The sequence below is a fragment of the Dryobates pubescens genome, chromosome 15 (assembly GCF_014839835.1).
Source record: "Dryobates pubescens isolate bDryPub1 chromosome 15, bDryPub1.pri, whole genome shotgun sequence".
Taxonomy (NCBI): Eukaryota; Metazoa; Chordata; class Aves; order Piciformes; family Picidae; genus Dryobates; species Dryobates pubescens.
The window spans coordinates 12190784-12212149 of record NC_071626.1 but is presented as its reverse complement, the minus strand read 5'-3'; the positions used below and the strand labels follow the sequence as shown (position 1 = coordinate 12212149).

General features: G+C 36.5%; 1 protein-coding gene across 1 annotated transcript in view; it reads right to left on the bottom strand.

Moving 5' to 3' along the window:
- SLC41A2 (solute carrier family 41 member 2) overlaps positions 1-21366 on the bottom strand; it is a 41654-nt gene that overhangs the window by 18808 nt on the left and 1480 nt on the right. The window contains exons 2-8 of the mRNA XM_054167723.1: positions 14430-15172; positions 13154-13261; positions 9853-9924; positions 8822-8966; positions 6892-7038; positions 3652-3799; positions 3038-3117 (exon numbers count right to left, since the gene is read on the bottom strand). Coding sequence (XP_054023698.1) covers positions 3038-3117; positions 3652-3799; positions 6892-7038; positions 8822-8966; positions 9853-9924; positions 13154-13261; positions 14430-14984 — 1255 coding nt within the window. The 5' untranslated portion in view covers positions 14985-15172. The remainder of the gene's footprint in view (positions 1-3037; positions 3118-3651; positions 3800-6891; positions 7039-8821; positions 8967-9852; positions 9925-13153; positions 13262-14429; positions 15173-21366) is intronic.

Sequence of the window (21366 nt, the reverse complement as noted above, 5' to 3'; positions counted from 1 at the left end):
CAGCAATATCAAAAGGCGCCAGCAGAATTATGAAACCCAGGAGAGGTTAATCTAATAGCAACCAAAAAAATCTACCTACAATTTCCTTTTCCAGGAGGTGTACCATAACACAGGGCCACTCTGCATCCTCTATACAAAATAAATTTTCATTTATTTTCCAGCAGAAATGCCTCTATCCTTCTACTTCTGAAGCTTGAGGAGCTTAGCACACACACATACAACACTTACACATTACTCCTCTCTGCTTTTTTGCAGATGAGGGAAGACCAGAATTCTTTAGTGCTTCTGTGGTTGTGCAGTGGCACTGCAAAAGCATAATGGCTATTGGTAGTAACTGGTTGTGGCCCTTAGGCTATCATTACCTTATACTACCATGGCAGGACCCTAGTTTTTGCCTAAGCTTGTGAGTTTGTCATGAGCTCCACAGTGGAGCATGATATGAGGTTTCTCTTCTTACAGTGTAGAGTTTAAGTTTGGAATAATAGCTAAGATCCTGAAAATATGGACTCAGGATTATAAACAATTCACTGATGGTCCACTACTAGTCCTGAACAAGTTTAAATTTTGAGAGGTATGGAAAGACTGCTTTACGCATAACAAGAAAAGAAGGAGCTAAGTGTTAAAAATCCAGATTAAAAGAGCAAGGCACCTGGTGTGGCTTGGAAAATAACATTCTCAAGAATTACATAGTATTTCAGGGAACAGATGACAAAGGCTAAGAATAGTCTAGAAATACAAAACTTCTTATGAAAAAGCAATAGACTGAATGCAGGTAGTATAATCATCACAAAAATCATCCTCACAGGAGCACTGTGAGACTCCACAGCTACAAGCATGACTCTTCCTGTCCCTGCCTTCTGGAAGGACTCATTCTCTCCCTGCCTCCTTCAATAGCCCCAGCTTTCTCTCTTCCACCTACCTCATTCTTCAAGGATCTTTTGATCTGTCAGCTAATCATCCTGAGCTATGATACATGTGATAGTTCTTTGTCTCTAGAGAATGTATGCACATTGCTTTAATTCTGTTGATAAAATTGTGAAAGAAAACAAAAACCAAAGCAGTACCTTTACCCTTTTCTCTAGAGGCACATTAACAGTAAGCAGTCATTCTTAGCAATTATCTACTTAGGTCGAATCATTAGCTAAAATTGTTACAAAGGTAAAATGTAAACATGCAGGCAATCCAGCTTTCACAGCCAGTTTTTCTGAAAGAAAGGGTAGAAAGAAGGGTAGAAGACCGTCATCACTAGAACATCTGCTAGGAGAATAAGGCCTTGAGAAAGGCCATGAGAACTGTATCCACTGTAGGTAGTCAGTCTACAATAAGTGAGTCTGTATGTAAAGAATAAATGAGCCTAAAGAAAAAAATCCAGAGCTATTCTAGTATTGTAGTGGAACAGAAGTAGAAGCCTATGCAACAACTAAGCAACAATCATCAGGCAGTTGTTTGCTTCTGTAATCAGAGGACATCACCTAGGAAAGCACAACCACTGGTAAGACTACTGACTGGTTTGGGTACACCTCCTTAAAGAGAAGAAAAAATACTCTGCTCTTAGGAAGCAAATCCAGGGACTTACCAACCAGGACTATCATAAGAAAAGTTACAGATGTAAAGCCTGAGGGTAAGTTAAATTTAGTGCATCCTTAGAGAGCTAGATGAATAATACATGAGTTATCTGTGATTATTTCTGCAAACTGATTATCTTGGAGGTTAGAGAATACCAGAGGGCTGTAACAGGGAAAATCTTTTGAAAAGGCTAAATAGGATGATCCAGGGAATCTGTATATTCGTGAAATTTATATTTCTATATTAGAACAAATTGTTTTAAAATACAATTTATAAGTATCTACAAAATATGAAAGCTGTAAAATGGGAACTAACATGAATTTGCCAAGAACATTCTTCTCTCAAAGCAATATGATTTCCTCCTCTCACTGAACAGCTTGCCTTATGGTCATGGCAACAGAGAGACTAACTCTCAATTGTAGTAACACTTATCAAAATGTTTTGGTGCTAACCCATGCTACATTTCCATTAATAACCTCTGGAAAATTAATTCTATCAGGGCAATGTGGTTCAAAACTAAAGCTTAGTGTCCATATTAAAATGTTATTATCGAGATGGAAAATAAGTGGTCATAACTAATTTAATTAATAGCTAAGATAACAGACTAGAATATGTCCATATGGAATCCAAAAAGGCCAAATTAAGTCAAAAGCACTTTATAAGCCAAAAATTAGAAGTCAGAATCATCATGGTAATGGCTTAAAAATCAGCAACACATGAAAGTGCAAAATAATGCAAGAAATCAAATGGAGAAAATCAAAAGGGGAAAAGGACAGCAGCAATACAATGGGAACAGATCTGATGATTATAATTATTGCAAACTACATTTGATATTGTATTTAAAAATAGAGCATTGTCAAATTGCATCAGTCCAACAAAATATTAACTGGTTATATAAAATTTGCCTTGCTGTTGTCATTAGAAGATAGAGCACTTAATTTAAGGACCAAATCTCCACAAATACATTCTTACACACCTGGAAAGTGCACAGCAAGCATGGGAAACAACTCACACTTTACTTGAGAGATCTATTTACTTGCCTGTAGTATCCTATTAGTTCTTATACCTATATGCATTACAGACAAATAGCAAACCACTGTTTTGAAATTTGTCCTTGGATGTTTAGAAGAAAATCCATTAAAATAGAATTTCATCTACATTTTCCTCAGTCAAAATGGTTTCATTATATTACTGGATCAATTAATAGTTGAATATGCTGCTTCAATATTTACACCTTCACTTTCTCAATGCATACTTTAGCTTCCTGCTTCTCACATTCTCTATCATGTTTTAAATGTTGTATTAAGATCAGAAAGCATTCCTTAGCTGTTAAAATAACTAGTGACATCAAAATCAAAACTTAATACAGCAGATATTACTTGGCATAACAGAAATTTACTGTAATATACTTTTCTCAAACTAAGGTATATCAATTGATATACAGTAGCACATAATCCTTTCTGAACCTTACCATTAATTACTGGGGTATAAACAACAATTCCAACTAAGTTAGGATCAGATACAGTTGTGTCCAGTATAAGGCCACCAATACTGAAAAACAAAGAACAACATTCAGAATAAGGCAAGCAGGTAATTAGCATTTAAAAGCATTTTTAGCAGTCTGTCTTAAAACAACTTCAAGCCACCATTTTCTTCTCAATTTATTTCTGTCCCCACCCTATTACCTTGTTCTCAGCTACAGACTAACATCAGTGTAGTTATTTAAGTGCTAAATTTGACTTCTTGTACAACAAAGGCATTTCACTCCCCTTTTAAGATTCATAATTTTCACTGGATTAAATAATCTCTTAGATCAGTGAGTAATCTTGATGGGAAAATGCAGGAGACTAATAGCTCACTATTTCTTTCATTTGATACAGCACACTTCTGTTCCGTTGCTGCTATAGGCTACTGCTGGCTGCCTCACTCATCCCTACCCGTGACTTAACTTTGTGAATTCCTTGTTTTGGGAAGATTACATTTTATTTACTCCTTAAATGTTCCTTTTAAGTACAGCCAGGTGTTAAATAAGACACACAGAGACATGGGAGGACTACCAAGATGAAGCAAGACAAATAGACTTACCTGCTTATAACCATGGCAGTTATAACAGGCTCCCATCCTGAATGGAGAACAGTTCTGGTAGCTGGGTGTTTGGCAGCTATGACAATCCCCATGGGAGTCAGAGCCAAAAAAAAGGCACCAACCAAAGGAGATACATAGTAATATGTCTCTAAAATAACAATATAGAAAACAAAGAGTTTTAATTTCAGACAATCCTACAGTATTCCTACAGTTTTTCCCTAATTAAGAACTGTAAAATAAATTATATATCACACAACAGAGGAATCCTTATAGTCTTTATCACTGCTGTACCTAAAGTTTCAACTACAGCACTAAACAGTATGGTTATCATCTGTCATCTGTGATCACTGTCTCTCATCTTCTCAAGGACAGAGCTATCCATACAGGAAAGGAAATTTTGTAGAGGATCTGTGTGATGCTTGATGTAAAACAGGCAATAAGGATGTGGAGGATAAAATATTACATTGTAATATATCCACAAAAAAAAAAAAGGCTGAATATACTGTAAATGTACACCCCCTTCTTTCCAACACACAGATAATATGGTAGTCTTCCCAGAAATAGCATATCTAAAATGCTGCAAGCACAATGTGTAATGTTGAGGCATTTATATCAGCAGTTCAGCTTTATAACCTGTCTGAGACTGCAAATTCACAGCCACAATTCTGCTGCTTACACCTATCCATCAGAATTGCATCATATTTCATAGGAGCACAACTGCAAATACCAGTGAGTGCCATCATAAAACTAAGCTTATATGGCAAACAGCAGCCTCTCCAGATAGAATACTGCTTTTTCAGTCTACTTGGTTTTACAGTCCCATCCACACAAAAGCTGCTAAAGTGATCCAAGACTTCCTGATTCACCAGTGAGGTAAATAATGCAGAATTTATTCTAATGCCAAGTAAACACATGCATACATATAAATATGTATATAGAAACTACACAAACATTCCACTTTTACATGTATTTACTTCTGTAAGAAATCTGTTAAATACATTCTTTCTGAACTTGCAGAATCTGAACAAGTCTTAATGCAAAGCATATTTTAAATTAATAGGTTGGAGTAGTTAATGTAGAATGCACTAACATTTTACAAAAGAAGAATATTTAACATATAAAAATGTATTCTCATTCATTACAAAGGCTGCACATTCAAGCAATTACTACTTTGATGTTATCTTAGTGGAGTTAAAATTAGTCTTGGAAGCCTTGCTTTTGGAACTTACTATCCTTCTGCGCTGACTGCAGCAAAAAAGATAGTAAGATACCTTTCACTGGGCAAGCTGAAAGCAGAAAGCTATTAGAATGAGCATGAGACAAAGCCCAAAAGAAAAGTAATTTTTTTCCTTTCCTTATCTAACTATTCTAGAGCATATTATCTCCTTCCTTTGTGGTGCCTTTTTTTATTCTCCTTCTTTCTCTTCTTTCTGTGACCTAAGATGTGGGCCTTAGGTAAAGAGCTCTTATTCAAAAAAGTAGCACAATACATCATTACTTTATTTGACAATTATAGTTTCATCAAACTTCATAAAAAAGACAAAAATGTACTGATGCACAGCTCTTGGACTACTCATTGCCTCATTTACTGTAACCCCTCATTCCTTTAGCAAAGTGATAGAAATTAATCTTTTAGTTCAGAGAACTCAGATGCTTTGTGGTTTACTCCTTGTGCAGGGATATACTGTTCAGTGCAGTGATGCTGAAAATAATGCAAACTCTAGTATGAATTAGAGGTAATTCAGTACTTCAAAGCTGTTGTTAGATAGAAGCAGCTGGTAGGAACCTGAAAATAATAATGTGGATAACAAAATTTATCTTCTCAACCTGTACCCACGAGAGATAAATGTATATATTTAAGAAAAAAAAAAATATAAAAAAGAGCTTTAAATTAAGTCTTCAGATCATTACTGACAAATGACAGACCTCTTCATCTAATATATATTCAGTCTTCGGGCTGCAGAGCATTCCCCGTGCTCTGCTGGCCCCAGTGCTGGTCCTGGGGAGCCCTCTAGTGCTTACCCAGCTACAGAACAACGACTTAAGAGCCGCGGCTCTTGGGCAATTAGGAACAGAAAGATCTGTTACACTTTTAGTATTTACATCCACACGTTTTATAGCTTTGCAATTATTTTTAAAGCACTCGGATGAGCTAAATAATTACATCTATATGCGCTGGTGCTCAAACATGACGTTTGATTTGGCCCTAACTAAGGTAAGAATGCCACAGTCATTGCCTGTGCTGCTTCTGCATGTGTTATCAAGCATCCTCTCAAACCAAAGGTTAAGCACAGGTTTACAGCTCTGGAGCTGGACAGCGCTTGGAATCAGAAGGAAATTCACAATAGTCTTTGTGTAAATAATTTAAAATAGCAATCACAAAGCATAAACCTATCTAAAATTAGGCTTCACTTCTTTGAATATATACTTCTTGCAGACTTGTTTTTTAGTAAAAGTACTTAAATTACTGGTATTTTGATTCTGGGCATAGTTACAGCTCAAGATATATTTGAATGTTGTCTAAAACCACACCCTAACAAAGAAACATTTTCAAAGCAGAACTCCCAGCAGCTGACCAAGAGAGCCAGCTCAACTCCTTCCCCTTAGTGCAAGGAGAGAACATGTTGAAAAGGCTCTGGGAAGCAAATATTTGATTTAGGGATGGGCATTCAACAAAACTTGAAAAAAACATTCCCTTCCCCTCATGAAAGAGTAAATTTAGTAACTACAGTTTCTAATTCATACATAGATCAACTGTGATACTGTCAGAATCTTTCAGATAGTAAGTAAATGTGCCAAGATTGTGGTTACTGATTTCTATCTGGCATAATGTTGCCACCCAAGACCAGAAGACCAGAAGAAATGGCCTCCAGATGCACAGAGGGAGGTTTAGGTGGGCTATTAAAAGGTTTATTCTTCACTGTAAAGGTTCTCAAACACTGGAATAGGCTCCCCTGGGAGGTGGTTGAATCACCATCCCTGGAGGGGTTTTGCATATGATGCTAAGGGACATGGTTTAGTATGAGACTTGGTAGAGCTAGATAATGGTTGGACTCAATGATCTTAGAGGTATTTTGCAACTGAAATGATTCTAAGATTTACCATTTAACAGTTCAAATGTTGATGACAAAAGTTAGCCATACTGAAAGTTTTCTAAACCTCTCCTTGCTTGCCTTCTCCCCAACCTACTAACCCAAAATAGGTTCCTAAGGAGACACATACACTTAGAAACATACTTACCAAGGCAAGTATAAAGACCCTGACTTATCCATGCTAGTATAGCAAGAGTGATAAGATCTCCAAAACTTGCAGCTATAGGAGTGGCAACATTGTCAGGATTAATACCGGTCTTCTTGGATCCAACAATAACTCCAACCATTATTATTCCTAGATTCAACAAAGACAACAGTACAGTAACCATATTTGCTGTTGTAACTCCACAGAAAATTGCCAAACAGCAGTTTCAAACTTGATGAGTAAGATGTCAGTTTGTGTCCCAGAATGATTGCTCTTCCCAGCTGACTGATTGTGGATTTTTAAAACTTTAGCCATTATATATTAAAAATATACACACACAAAACCACACACACAAAACACTCAAGAATCACTGAACAGTGAACTACTTTGCTTATGATTCGAATTAGTATTACTGAAATTGCAAATCAGCCATTTCCTGAACAAAAAAAAAAGCATGCAGTGTATTTTTTTCTATATTCTATTAACTTAAGCTGTCTCAAATTTAAATTACACTATGCTGAAAACAACATAGGATTAAAACCTTTGAAATCTGATATCATGCAAGACTTCCAGTCATGGACTTAGCACCAAAAGTCAAGAAGCAAAACCAAAATGCTAAGATAACATATAAAAATGTTACTTGCTATGCAATTAAAGTATTTTAAATTGAGGATGGTTTCTAGCTTTGTTGGGGCTTTTTTCTTCCCATAAATAGCAACACTGCCTTTGAAAGAGGAACTTCTCTGCACAATGCAAATGGCTACTACAAATAAAATTCACACTTTTATTAACATCCTTCTTTGGCATAATGTGAGTAACTTCCTTCTTCTTATATAACACGCATTAGGGCTTCAACTGTGTATACCATCCTTTGTGTGATTTTAAAGAATTCTTGAACAATTAGTATTACAAGTCTCATGTATTTTATCAATAATAGCACGTGTTGTATGCTAGGAAGTTCATTTTCAGAGAAACTGCCAAAAGGGTACCACCCCATTAAATTTTCAAAAGAAAGAACTGAAATTATCCTGTAGGATCACAATACTACTAAAGCACCTGATCCATGTGTAGGAGGCTGAAGCTTAGAAAGTAATTTCCTGTGCTGGCCCATCACCAGCCAACAGCAAATTTTTTTCTTCATGTCCAAATTATACATGACAAGTGGAAAAAATGTGCTTATGTTTCCCAGTTCTGTCACTGCTCTTAATTCTGCATATGATCAAACTCAGACTACTGACTAGGATATGTCACAAAGGTACTTTCCCAACCTCCCTTTGTCTTTTGTTATTAAATGTTTCTTGACATTTGGGAAGAGAAGATGAAATTCATCATGCCATATGGCTCCAAACAGACATTGGCATGGTTGGTAGAGAGGCACTTGACCTTGGTCCAAATCCCTCATACAAGCAGCCAACTTGTTCACCTCAGATACAAAGCAGAGCACAACTAACATCTAAGGAGCGTGGATAACCAGAAAGTTTGGAGTCAGCTGAGCTAACATCCAGGTCTAATTACAAATTAAGACATACCTCTTTAGTATACTTAATATACCTGTACATATGAATTTACAGATATATATATTAGAAAATATTTTGTACATTAGTGAATACAGAAAACAGAAGAAAAAAGTTCTGCATCATCTTGGGTAAATCCTAAACCCCATAGTTTTTGTTTTAGATATGCTCAAGAGGTCATGCAAGTCAAATCTTTTCAAAGAGTATGTCAGGGGAGGAATGCAATATGCAGGCCTATGTGGAAACTGCAAAAGGGCATCCTATCCTCAGTTGGGTTTCACCTGTGTTATACCTTACTGGTATAGCAACACTGGAATAGCAAGAAGGCATAGCAATAAGCATCCACAGAAAACTAACTGTGGAAAGTAATATATATGTGTGTAAATATATATATATATATATATATACACTCCTCTTACCTTGTAAAAGAGAAGCTATGAATGCAGTTGCTACACTGCTAGAACACAGAAGGACCGAATGATCGAAGCGGTATTTACCCTCTGGAATCCAGCCCAATATAACAGCAGCCACTGCTGCCAGAAAACCAACTACTGTTGCCTGAACCTGGGGACGGGGGGCAGGATGTAAATTAAAAAAACAAAACAAAACAAAACAAAAAAAAAAAAAAAACACAGATGAATAATTCTTACAATGACTGATAGTCTTAAAACAACTACAGAATCATTTTCTGATGTTCTTTCTTCCTATCTACATTATTTGCAAGGTGTAAAAGAAGCATGCTCATCCATTTTGTAGAGATGATGATAACCTTCAATTATCAAGAAGAAAAATCTTGTACCAGCAGAGAAGGCTTCATCAGCATTTCAGAGACTCAAGAATAACAAAAGTAAAATCAGTGAAAAGAGCATCAGGTTTACTAGAAGCCAATGCCTAAAGAGACTCCTAAGCCACTTAAAGTGAAGTCACAGCATAAATGTTTCACCTATTTTTTTTTAGTGTGTTGCATTATAACGCATGAACATGAAATAGTTCTTTAGCTTAAGAAATAGCTGCTTTGGAGAGCAAGCACTCCTTTCCTCAGATCACCCAGCTATTTAAAATTCTGTTCATTTTTCAAAAGCTCTATCACATACTTTCTTTAAAGACTGAATCCAATGCAAATACAGTATTGAAAACATTTCTGTGGCCAAATTTAAAAGGTTTTGCCCAATCTGAACTTTTTCTCTAGTCATCTTCAAATCCTCTCTCAGAAAAATTAAAGAAAAACACCACCTGTGGTACAGTGACAAAAAAATACTTTACCTTTTCTTCTGATCAACATGAGCTCATATTGATTTAGAGAACTACACTGTTAAAATAAATCCTTGTATATTAACTATGAGCCAGGTGAGCTAGTTTCCAATTAACACTGTCTCCATACTTACCAACATTTGAATGTTTTCAGTAACTTCATTCACAAGAGTTCATCAAATAAATCCACTATACTTACCTGTTTTAAGGCCAGGTTGCCAATTATTAGATTCCATTTCTCAATGGGAGAATCCATTTTTCCAATATTTACCTGTCAAAATTAGAAAAGAATTTCAGACATTTGGTTTTAAAATAGTATTACCTGAAAATATAGTAGAAACATACAAATAATTCAACTCATTAAAAAAAAAAAAGTTTTTAAAGCAAGTTAAAAGCAAGCTCTACTTTTTCAGGTCAAGCTTTACATTGAACTTACAGTAACTATCCAAATGTAGCTAACCTTGATGTAATTTTACATGGTATTTTGTTTAATATTGGCTAGCCACCTTACATTCCAGGAACGAATAGAATAGAATAGAATAGAATAGAATAGAATAGAATAGAATAGAATAGAATAGAATAGAATAGAATAGAATAGAATAGAATAGAACAGAATAGAATTAACCAGGTTGGAAAAGACCTTTGAGATCACTGAGTCCAACCTATCATCCAACACTATCTAATCAACTAAACCATGGCACCAAGCACCCCATCCAGTCTCTTCCTAAACATCTCCAGTGATGGTGACTCCACCAGCACCCCCAGATTAGATCAGTGGCTGGAAGGGAAACTTACCAGTGTTTAGTCACTTTAGACTGAACTTGTTTCTATAATCCTCAGATCCTACGAGCCAGTGGAAAAATGTGTAGATTTATATGCTGCACACACACACTCTCCTGCAAGCATCTTAACTGATTACAATGAAACTACCTGCTAAGAAAAACTGCAAGTGCTTAATAGAAGATCAAAAAGCACACCTAATACTGCTTAATATTCTATTTTTTTTTTTCACTTACACAACACAGAGGTTTATGATGCTGTGATATAAATCCTAAGGCTGGACAGACAGCAAAAAAAAAATGCTAAGAAATTAAAAAGTACATGCAGACTCTTATATAATGTATTTCCTATTTCTACTTGCTTACAGACAAGTCTGAAGAACAGTTCACAGAACTGCAGCATGACTATGTTTAAAATAACTTCCTTTCTGAGAAGTGAAAAAAATTTTTCATGTTAAGTCTAAATTTTACCATTCTTTTCCCATAGAATACTAATTTATAATGCAGAAAGTATTAAAGCACATATGTTTAATCTTTTGCTAATTTCTTTCCAATTGGTTTTACTTCCATTTCTTTTCCATTTTGTGATAGTAGTGCCTTGAGAGGACAAACTAGTGAAAGAAATTCTAACTTAAGAGCTTACAAATGTAGTAAGATATTTTATCTCAGTCTACACTGTAAATATTTGATGGTGTTCAAAGCAACACTCTGCAAATACATGCATTACATTTAATTATTACAGAAATATTTAAGGAAGTCCAGATAGGAATCTCTACTTAAATGTGTATGCTAAATGAATGAAATGGCAGGTTATGGAGAGCTTCACTCTTTTTCTCCCTTGGTGAAGTTTTGGGAAAAAATCCTCAGAGTCCCTGTTACAACAGTAACCTTATAAAACGCTTAACCCAGCCTAACCATCAGCTGCTGCCAAGTGGCTTTGTTCTTTCTCCCTCTTTCTTGACCCAGACCTACCAGCTCCATGAGTGGGTCCGTAGCAACATAAATTTGCTTGCTGGTTTGGTGAAAAATGTTGCCCTTTGTTTTTTTTTAAGGAAGCAAGAAAAGGTTCTCTACTACAAAATTACCTGATCCATCACGTGCAACCATGTAACCATGCATAAATGCTCTTAGGGTCTGCAGGGAGAAAAAGTAGAAGGGCTACTCCTTTCAGTTGCAAATTTCCGTTAAGTAAGATCAAGTTTATTGTGATACTGTGGAACAGATGGATCTTAACAAAAGGTTTGTAAAGCCACATTGCTAAAGCCTAACCCTGATGACACACAGTCATAATATGAGTCTGTGTAAGTTTGCAGGGATGACTGATATTTTGGTGTTGCCTGGTGTTTGTTTTGTTTTTTCACTTCCTCTTGAAAACCAAAAAGGAATAGAGAAAAGACAACAGAGTGAACTGAGACAAAATGAGTGAGCGAAACCACAGAACAAAGCTGAAGGACAAAAAATGCACAACATAAATATTGTGTTTCAATGGGCAGTTTACCCAAGTACACCTTACACAGTTATGCCAGCACAGCAGTGGGCAGGGGGAGTAGGGCAAATACTAACACAAGAGAGAAGTATGAGCTATGCTCTGAGGAAGATAAAAGCAGTCTTGAGAGAGCTGGTCAAATGACTCATTTTAAAGTGGATAGGAAACTGAGGGGCCAGTAAGAAACAGTTAAAGTAGGAATCTGGGCAACAAGACAAATGAAGGTGATCAGATAACACTTGAAATCAGGTATGTTACAGATAATAGAAACTTGCTAACAAGACATTACTTTTTGGCTGACTACATAATCACAATGAAGGAAAGCTAATTAGTTTACAGCCCCAAGAGCAAAGACATGTCTACAAATTCAGATGCAATTACAAGCTAACTGAGCAAAAAGGGTATGAATTAGCTCCAATGCTGAGATCAAGGTAGAAATTTCCTCTTCAAAGGGTGAAGCTATTCACAGGGGCACACTCTTGTATTTACTGTAAAGACAGCATCTGGTGGAGAGCCAGCTAGTGCAAATTTAGTCAGAGAAGGGAAGATGATCACACAACTGCCTCCAAATAACTTTAGATATGCTCTGAATTAATACAGTCCCTCTATTTTCACCCTAGGATGAGGATGGCAGGCCCAAAGATTGGACTACCAATGGGAGTAGAGGTCAATGTGAAGAATGCAAAGGTCAGAACCACCTCTTTCATAGAGGTCTTAGAGAACTGACTGGCATGTAAATTGCAGGTCTAGCAGTAAGCTTTTTGATTAAACTCTCCAGTAAGCAATGATACAATATGGCACACCACCTGTTTCTAAAACCTGGGGGAAGCAGAGCAATCAAGGCAATTGTCCTGGAGTTCAAATTTGTGTCTTGCAGTTAAACTCAAGCTGTCACCTGTAAGTAGTTACATGTAACAAGTTTCCACAGTCTTTATTTTGTGGTGGTTGTTTTGTTGGATGGGGTTTTCTGTTTGGTTTTGGGTTGTTTGTTGTTCTAACTAACAACTGGAACTATTACAGACTTCGCATTTGTTTGCTTTGCAGTAACACTATGGAGGATGCAGCTGGCTATCTGCCACCTTGCAGACCCGTGCACAGGGCAACTGGTGCTGTGTGAAAAAAATACACAAGATTAAGCCACAACCATAAAATATTTGTGTTCCAAATATTTACATTCCTTTTGGAGTGTTTACAACACACATCTGAAAAGCAAAGAGGAAGAGAAAGTTACATACAGCAGTTGACAGCCGGGATGCCAAGGTCATTTCCAAATTTCCTTTGAGACCAAGAAGGGCAGGAACCAAGATAAAAACTTCAGTGACATTCTTGAACACATCCCAGTGCTGTATAAAGGATACAGTGGGAAACATTCAGCTGAAAAATTCTCTTTAGACCATCCGCAAAGTATTAAAAAAACCCCTCTGTAAATCATAAATTAATCCTCAAAAAAAACAGAAACAAAATTAAAAATATGTCAATCTTTTTATATTACACCTAAAAGTTTCCAGTCAAAACTGTTATCTAAACAGATTTATGAATACACATTACTACTTCAAAGACAAGCATACCAAAAGAGATGCAACACTTGCCCTTAAAACAAACCTAGTTTAAAAGAAGGCATCATTAATCTGAAGTATTTCTGTCAAGACTTTAGAACAGTACACACTCTAAAAAGTACTATGACTGCTCTTGAATTCCGCTCTTAATTTACAGTAATATTTTCACCTTTTCCCTTCCAGCTGTGTAGAAACTTTATGTAAAAACACCGAGGAATTGGTGGGGAGAAAAACCCTAATCTTTATTTTTTTTTCACTTCTAAGTGTAAAATCTAGGAAAGTATGGCTTCCCATAGCTCAGATTTTACAAAGCAAACTCTCCTGTAACTTTCTGCACACTGTTCCAAAATCTTCATTTTCAGAACGTGTTCTGTCACATTTCAAAATCCTGCCTTACTGGTAATGACATGTTAAAAAGTCACTTACATGCACTTGAATATTCAATAAAGTTCTAAATCATTTCACATGGATTTCATGTAACATATTGAGGTAATCCATACCTTTATATACCATATGCATTATCGCAGACTAAATCTACACAGTAGACTTGAAGCACCCAAGGAGATGAGATAATGCAATACATTCTTCTAATCATTTTAACCTTCTATGTACAGCAGCATCACAGTTGATTACCCTCCCCATTCTGACTATGTATGCATTTATCAGTGTCAACAGAATATTGGACCATTACTGTATTTCTGTTCTTAGCTAAAGCAGAAGGCAACATTTTTATTCACCAGCTCACTGTGGCTAAGTGACAACACTTACCATGACTTGAGTAACTCCAAATTAAACATTGGAACTGTTTAAGATGAGCTTTGGGAAGGAGTTCATAGTAACAGAACCATAGACCTAGCTACTGCTCAATATTGTAAAAATACACAATATCACACATTAGAATTATAAACCTCACAGACTTCCTGTCACAAAAACACCTTCCAAAGTAAATACCAACCTGTACAATATCCAAAACCATGCCAGCAGAAACAGTTCCAAATCCTGCTAGCAAAAAAGGTACAAGTATCTGTAATGCCATAATACTACTAGATTCTTTGGGTTGTTTTCTACTTCCTTCCACAATGGTGTCTTCATTACACTCACTAGATAGACTGTCTTCCTGCAACATGGCATCTGTTTCTGAAGTGTCCATTCCATCACAGAAATTATAATTGGTAAAATCATCATATTTAGGGCTACAGCTAGATGGGCTGTGTCCATTACTACCATGAAAAGTTTGTTCTGAGAAGTGATGGTACTCTGTGTGTAGTTCAGCCCGACCGTTAAAATTGTGTCCTGCTGGTTGTAATCCATCTTGCCAGACACCATTCACCTTTTTATGTCTTTCCTCCTGGTTTATTTGATAAACAACAGGAACCATACTCAAAAGTAGTCTCAAAAATTTATCTGACTGAATTGTATTAAGATTTACGGTCCAGTTTACAAAACCTTCTCTGTTATGAACTTTGCTATTTGTTTTGGAGATGGTTGCTCTGCCTTTACAGTTAGTCATAGTGCTACAGAAGTACACGTTGAAAAGCACTTTGTTCTTCAGATGGCAGGGAAGAAATCTTGTAGATGAGTCATCAAGTGCCACACTGGATGGTTTCAAATAGTTAAACCAAAATTATCCTTTTTTGCATGCAAAAGCATTTTTTCAGTGATCTCAAATCTTCTACAATTCCATAAGCAAGACTGGATCTGCAAAAAAAGCAAAAAAAAGTATATCTTCAAGCTTCAAAATACTTTCATTCTACAGGATATGCAAGATACTGGTTTAAATTTTCAGATCATCCAGTATCTTTCCAAAGCAAATATATGTAGAAATGCCAATCTCTTCCAACATTTAACTGCCTAAATTGAAAGATATTAGCAGGTAAAATGGGAAAAGTGGTGAGTGAGGAAGTTTCACAAACCAGCATGCTGAAGAAAGAGACGGCAATGTGGAAGGTAAGCAAATCGGTGAGGGCTCTTCCCTTCTTCAGCCCTTCCTCAGTCAAAGTTTTCAGGCACATACTGTGTGTAGCCTGAGACTTCCAGTGGCCTTGAAAGCAGCAGGGCACAAGAGAAAAGTACTTCAGGAAGGCAAAAGGATATGGACAAATGGAACCGCCATGGTGCACTGGGGAGCAACTGTTGTTCCTCCCACTCTATGCTACTGCTTTCAATTTCCCAACTTTCAAAATGCCAGAGGTGGTAAGCAGTAAGTTATGGTAAGTTATGGGCAGTAAAGGTCTTGAGTGCTGACAACTACTGCCCTCTATCCCCACAAAGAGGTGGCAAACTAAAATAGGGATGTACAACTCAAAACCATGCAAATTTAAAATGGTAATAACCAATCTTTCTCTGAAGCAAACATATAAATTATGTTAAAGAGTTACAACATACATAATAATTTTTTTTTTCCTGAAGTGCTATAATATCAAGAAAAGAAGACAGTAATGAAATTCAGAGCAATTAGTCTAAGATAGTTTAAATTAGACTAATATAAGCTTACAGTATTACAAAACTACAATGGCATATAAATTTTTAATTAAAACTAGTAAAAAATGGTTAAGATTTAGGACAATTCCTGGTCTAGTGGAAGATGTCCCTGCCCATGGCTGATGGGTTGGAACTAGATGATCTTTAAGGTCCCCTCCAACCCAATTCATTCTATGATTCTATCACCTTATCTTAGTTTAATTTTGCATGAAGTGTAGGTGCAGATATTTCCTGAAAGATAAGTTATTCTGATGTCTAGCAACCACCAAAATGAAATTATTTGATCAATATTAACACTAGGTGTGGTCAGTTTGGTTTGCAGTTTCTGCACGTCATGCAAATACAATCTTTTCTCTTTTGTGTTTAACATGATTTAATGTACATTTGTTTCTACTTTGAAATTTCCATCATGGTAGAATCATAGAACTTCTTAGGCTAGAAAAGACTTCTTAGGATCATGGACCCCAACCATCAACCTATGACCACCATGGCCATTAAACAATGGCAGTCTCAATTTGACATTTCCTCCATCACGAGCCACTTTACCTTCCTTTTCCTCAATTTTCATGTTTTGATAATAGTTATGGTAATTTATTAAAAGGATAGTGTTAATTTAACTTGAAGCTTTGTTGACTTTGGTATTCATTACTGGAGTCCATGAGCACAAATAGATGATTGGTATAAAGAAAGAAACTAAGGTCAGGCAGACTACACCAGCATGATGTGGGATAACACAATTCCAGAAGCTCAAGACACTGTGAAAACATGTTTTTACAGGCTGTGGGAAACAAAAATAGCTTAGGGCTGGAGAATTTTTAATCTATTTTTCCCAAGAAAACCAGGCTTCTAAGATGCTATCTTTTATGTTATGATTCCTATACTTTGGTATACGACTCATAGAATTGGTTTAGGTCATTCAGTATTTCTGGAAGAATTTCAGACGGATTAGATGGACAGTAAAGATGTCAAAGTTTTTAGTAGATAACAGCCTTTTAAGAGATTCACATTTGCACCCCTGCTGCATAAAGCATCTTCAAACATTATTTTGGATAACTCACTCATATGTGGGCAGAGCAAGTCAACTTTAGAAGCCCTGCTGTTCACAGAACTACTTCTTTGGGGGTTTTTTGAGCGAAAAGATAACTCAGATGTAACATGAAGATTTTTCCCTCTACCAATTGCTTTATCCAAGGGAACTGTGACCACAAAATGAGTATTTGAAAATTGGCAACAGAATTTATCAGCTGATTTAGAAAGAAGTTTTGCTAGAAAAGGCAATTTTTTTCATCCAAAAGACCAGCACAGGAATTTAAGTAACCAAGATTCCTGAAATATCTTTTGCCGCTCTGTAGCAGACTGCGCTAAGTGCATAAGAACCCCTAGGCCACAATTCTGGTTTCCACACACTTTAATTAGGAATAACAAAACAACTTTTGCTGCTGTCCCAGGGGACCTCTAACCACAGTCCAAAATGGTGCTCTGTCAAGATCCACAGAAAGACAGAACAAGAAGAGGCAATTTTGTTTCTTCCTGGCCCAAAGGTGACATTATCTATGGAAAAGAAAAGAAATGTGCATAAAAATAGACAATCAGAAACAGATGTATCATTAAATTATCAAGCCAGCTATTATCAACTTCTATGATAACACAAAGAGCTTTACAGAAAGATGAAGAGGAATAGAAGCTCACAGAAATTGAAGAAAAAAATTTCAGGCAGAGTCTAGTCTAGGGTGCCGGAGGTTGCCAGCTGATGTACAACGAAAGGAAGTGGCACGCTACTGAAGAATTTTGCAGAGGGAAAAGCTTTGAAATATCTAAATTAGAGAAACTTTGTGATAGACATTAAGAATGGGACAGAATTAAGATGTGAAAGCTTCCACAGTCAAAGACATCTGCTGAAAACCAGCAACATCATGGGGTTTTTTGGGGTAGTGGTATTTTTTTGAGGAGAGGGGAAGAGTAACAAATAAAGGATTTTACTTCACTCACAGGGAAATACATTGTGAAAATTTCCTAACAGCTTTAACAAGACTGAGTTTGGCTCTCTTGGTTTCTCCAATGCACTCTCTAGTCTCATCACCAGAGCGCCAGACCAGTGAATCAGACATTATTCACTGGTCAAGAACTCTGACCAAAACTATTTTGACTAATTATCCATACCTTCCTATCTTTTTAATGTGGATTTTTCTCCAACTTTTTACTTGTTGTTCTTTTTTAAGAAACAAGGATTTTGGGAAGATTGTGCTTTCAGAAATTATTCAGTCAACTGGAGACTTAAAAAGGGAGGAAGAGGCTTGTATTGGCAGCTAACAGTTGAATAGTACAACGCAGTTTGGGTAACAGTCATTTATGTTTCTCCTACCAAGACAACTTGGGAGTAAACTAATGATCATTGCTGAAAAATGAGAATTTAAGGAGACAAACAGAGAGGAGAAACAATGAAGTCTTCTCAATGTAATTATTAATTTCTTAAAATATGTTCCTAGAAAGATAATTTTCAAAATGCCTTCTGATGCAATAATTTTATCCTGAATTACAGTATGCAAATGCTGCTGTACTTTGGGGGGGGGGGTGAGGGATATGGTGTTGTACCTAAAAAATGCAGCAAACCATCCAAGGAACAGTATGATCTCAGGGACAAGAACTTCCTAAGAAGGTTTTTCATTGACAAGAACAATGCTGACTTTATTGTGTTGTCCAGAAAAGATACAGCCAGCTAAAGAATCAAGCTCTACTCAAGTAACTCATGTGAAGAAAAGGAGGTCAAAATCTCAAAACCCCCATGTGTTTCTGTAGGAAGAAGAGCTAAGTGAATCTGGTTTCTTGTCATATAATCAGGAGGTTACAAAGAATGGTGAAGTACTAAAACAATGAACAGAGACAAAGATCCTTTGAGAAGCCAGGATGCAGCCTCAAATTTATAATACCTGGCAGATTATACATGAAATGAAAGGGCACCTTGCCTTTGTCCCTACAAGCAAAATAACAAGCTATGCCTAGACTATAAATATAATAACTTCCATGTATTTATTGTTTTCTAAGTACTGACTTTTATTAGTTTCTTCTTTTCCCTCATACATTTCATACCACAAAATTACTGTGTATTATTCACCTCTCTCAGTCCTGAAAACATACATAAACATAAGCAAACAGAAATAGTTCTGCAAATGTAAACAAATATGAAATACAGCCATACTCTGCTGTTTGCTGACATGTTCCTGAATAGTGAGACAGTTAGCAACCCAGAATTCTTGTCCATAAGAATTAACACAACCAATGCACAAGGCAATTTAAAAAACACACACAGAGACAGTGTATGTGATGTCAAAAACGAGCCAGCAGAAGCAGATGCAGCGGAAAATAGGACCATGAGCTGAAGGAGATGCTGACATTTGGAATGGATGGTTGCTCTAGAAAACCCTCAAGATGCTTCAGCTATGAAACTGAAAGAAAAAATTAACTGTTAGGTTTAAAGAACACCTAGTAGTAGCAGGATTAAGGTACTGCTTTCTATAGCTAGATTTGATCGTATAGTGATTAGACAGCTGATAATTTATTTAAAGCATGAAGACAATTCATAATTAAAACACTATGCTTTTGAAAGAACATTCAAAAAAAGGAGAAGGGAGAAGAATCATGAATAATCAAGTACGAAAATTCTGTAAAGTCAACATTATAGCAGACCAGAACAAATACTTATGAAAGTCTAGGTCTAGGAAAAATAATTTTCTGATTTCTTTCAGAGCCTGGCTAACAAAACCAAAAGATAACACCTATCTAAACAGAACAGAGGGCTTTTGCAGGATCCAAAGCAAATTACACTCCAGTCAATTCCATTTTTCCTACAAGCCACAAGCATAATTTCACAGTAATCATTTCAGACAACAATAATCTCTATGTTGCACTTCTAGGTAGTCCACAATAAAATACAGTAACTTAAACATGCCTATCTGAGTAACACCTCCAGTGCAAGAACAAGTCTTGGAAAGGGATTCAGGAAAGTAATATGAAACATTAATAAAATACTGAGCTTTAATATTTTGCCATAGTAAGCAAATATGAAGCTGGATTCTTTTCTTGCTTCAAAGACTCTTTTTTTGGGTCTTCAAAGATGAAGCCAGACTCTCTTCAATTAAAGGATGGGAGGTAGTGAGCCCAAACTGAAACACAGGAAATTCCATTTAAAAGCAAGAAAAAGATGGACGTGGGGGTGGCCTTTTTTGTTTGGTTGGTTGTTTTTTTCCTCCACCATGAAGGTGGTTGAACACTGGTCTGAAGAGGTTACGGACACTCCATCCTTGGCAGTGTCTGACACCCAGCTGGATGTGGTCTTAAGCAACTGGCTCTACTTGATCATGCACTGAGCAGTGTGGCTGAATAGAAAATGTTCTGAGATTACTTCCAACTTCAACAATTCCAAGGTTCTATAGAGTTTGTAATTAGAGCCTTTGGAAGCCCTCCTTAAGATCAGAAAAAAGATTTACACAAGTCATACAGTGATCTGCACAGCCTCATCTCCACTACTATGTCCTGTACACATGCAAGTTCCAAGTATCACACTGACATACTTACCACTGCTATGGGTAATTATTTACATTGCTATAGTGGGTATACCAGTCAAAACTGAAAGCTTCTCACTTCATCATTATAGAGAGTAAACAAACAGACTGCATTATCATTAACCATTTCATAGAATCTGGAACCCAAGGGCTAGGCTAAGATTATTTATACCAGATATTTAATGTTGAGTATTAAACTGGAAAGCATACTGAAAATTTACAAATGCTGCATGCAGTGTAGATGTTACAAACAATTTCTCAACCATTATGCTGTAAACTATTTGACATGATCTTTATTGTATGGCAGTTGTAGGTTAAATCAATAGCAAAAGGGCAGAAAAAAAGAATAATGAGGGAAAAACCAGATTAACGCCCCTCCAGATGCTTTCTAAAACATAAGACACTGAAAAAGCTGCCAGGCTCGGTTTTCAGACAAGCTTGAGACTGCTGCATTCCACTTCCTGAACATGGCAGCTTTCAATTTCAGCCCCAAGAAAGAAAAATGCAGATGTGGAGGGGAAAAAAAAAAAAATACTGGTTTGCCTCTGCACCTTTAACACAACTCAACGAGAAGAGACCAAAACAGAGCCAGAAATTAAGTAGAAGGCTGTGAAATGTGCCTAGGTCGTAAAAATCACTCATATGAAATGCTAACACGAGAAACACCAAGCAAATCATATACAGCCCATCAAAAGCAGGTGACAAAGCTTGAAAAATAAGAGATGATGCAGTCCTCTAGATTCAGTAACCAATAGGTGCTTACCAGGACCAGTCCTAACTGCAACTATTTGGGATCCTGACAACAGGTTTCTACTGTCATCACCAAGGACAGATGAATTGCTTATTAACTCA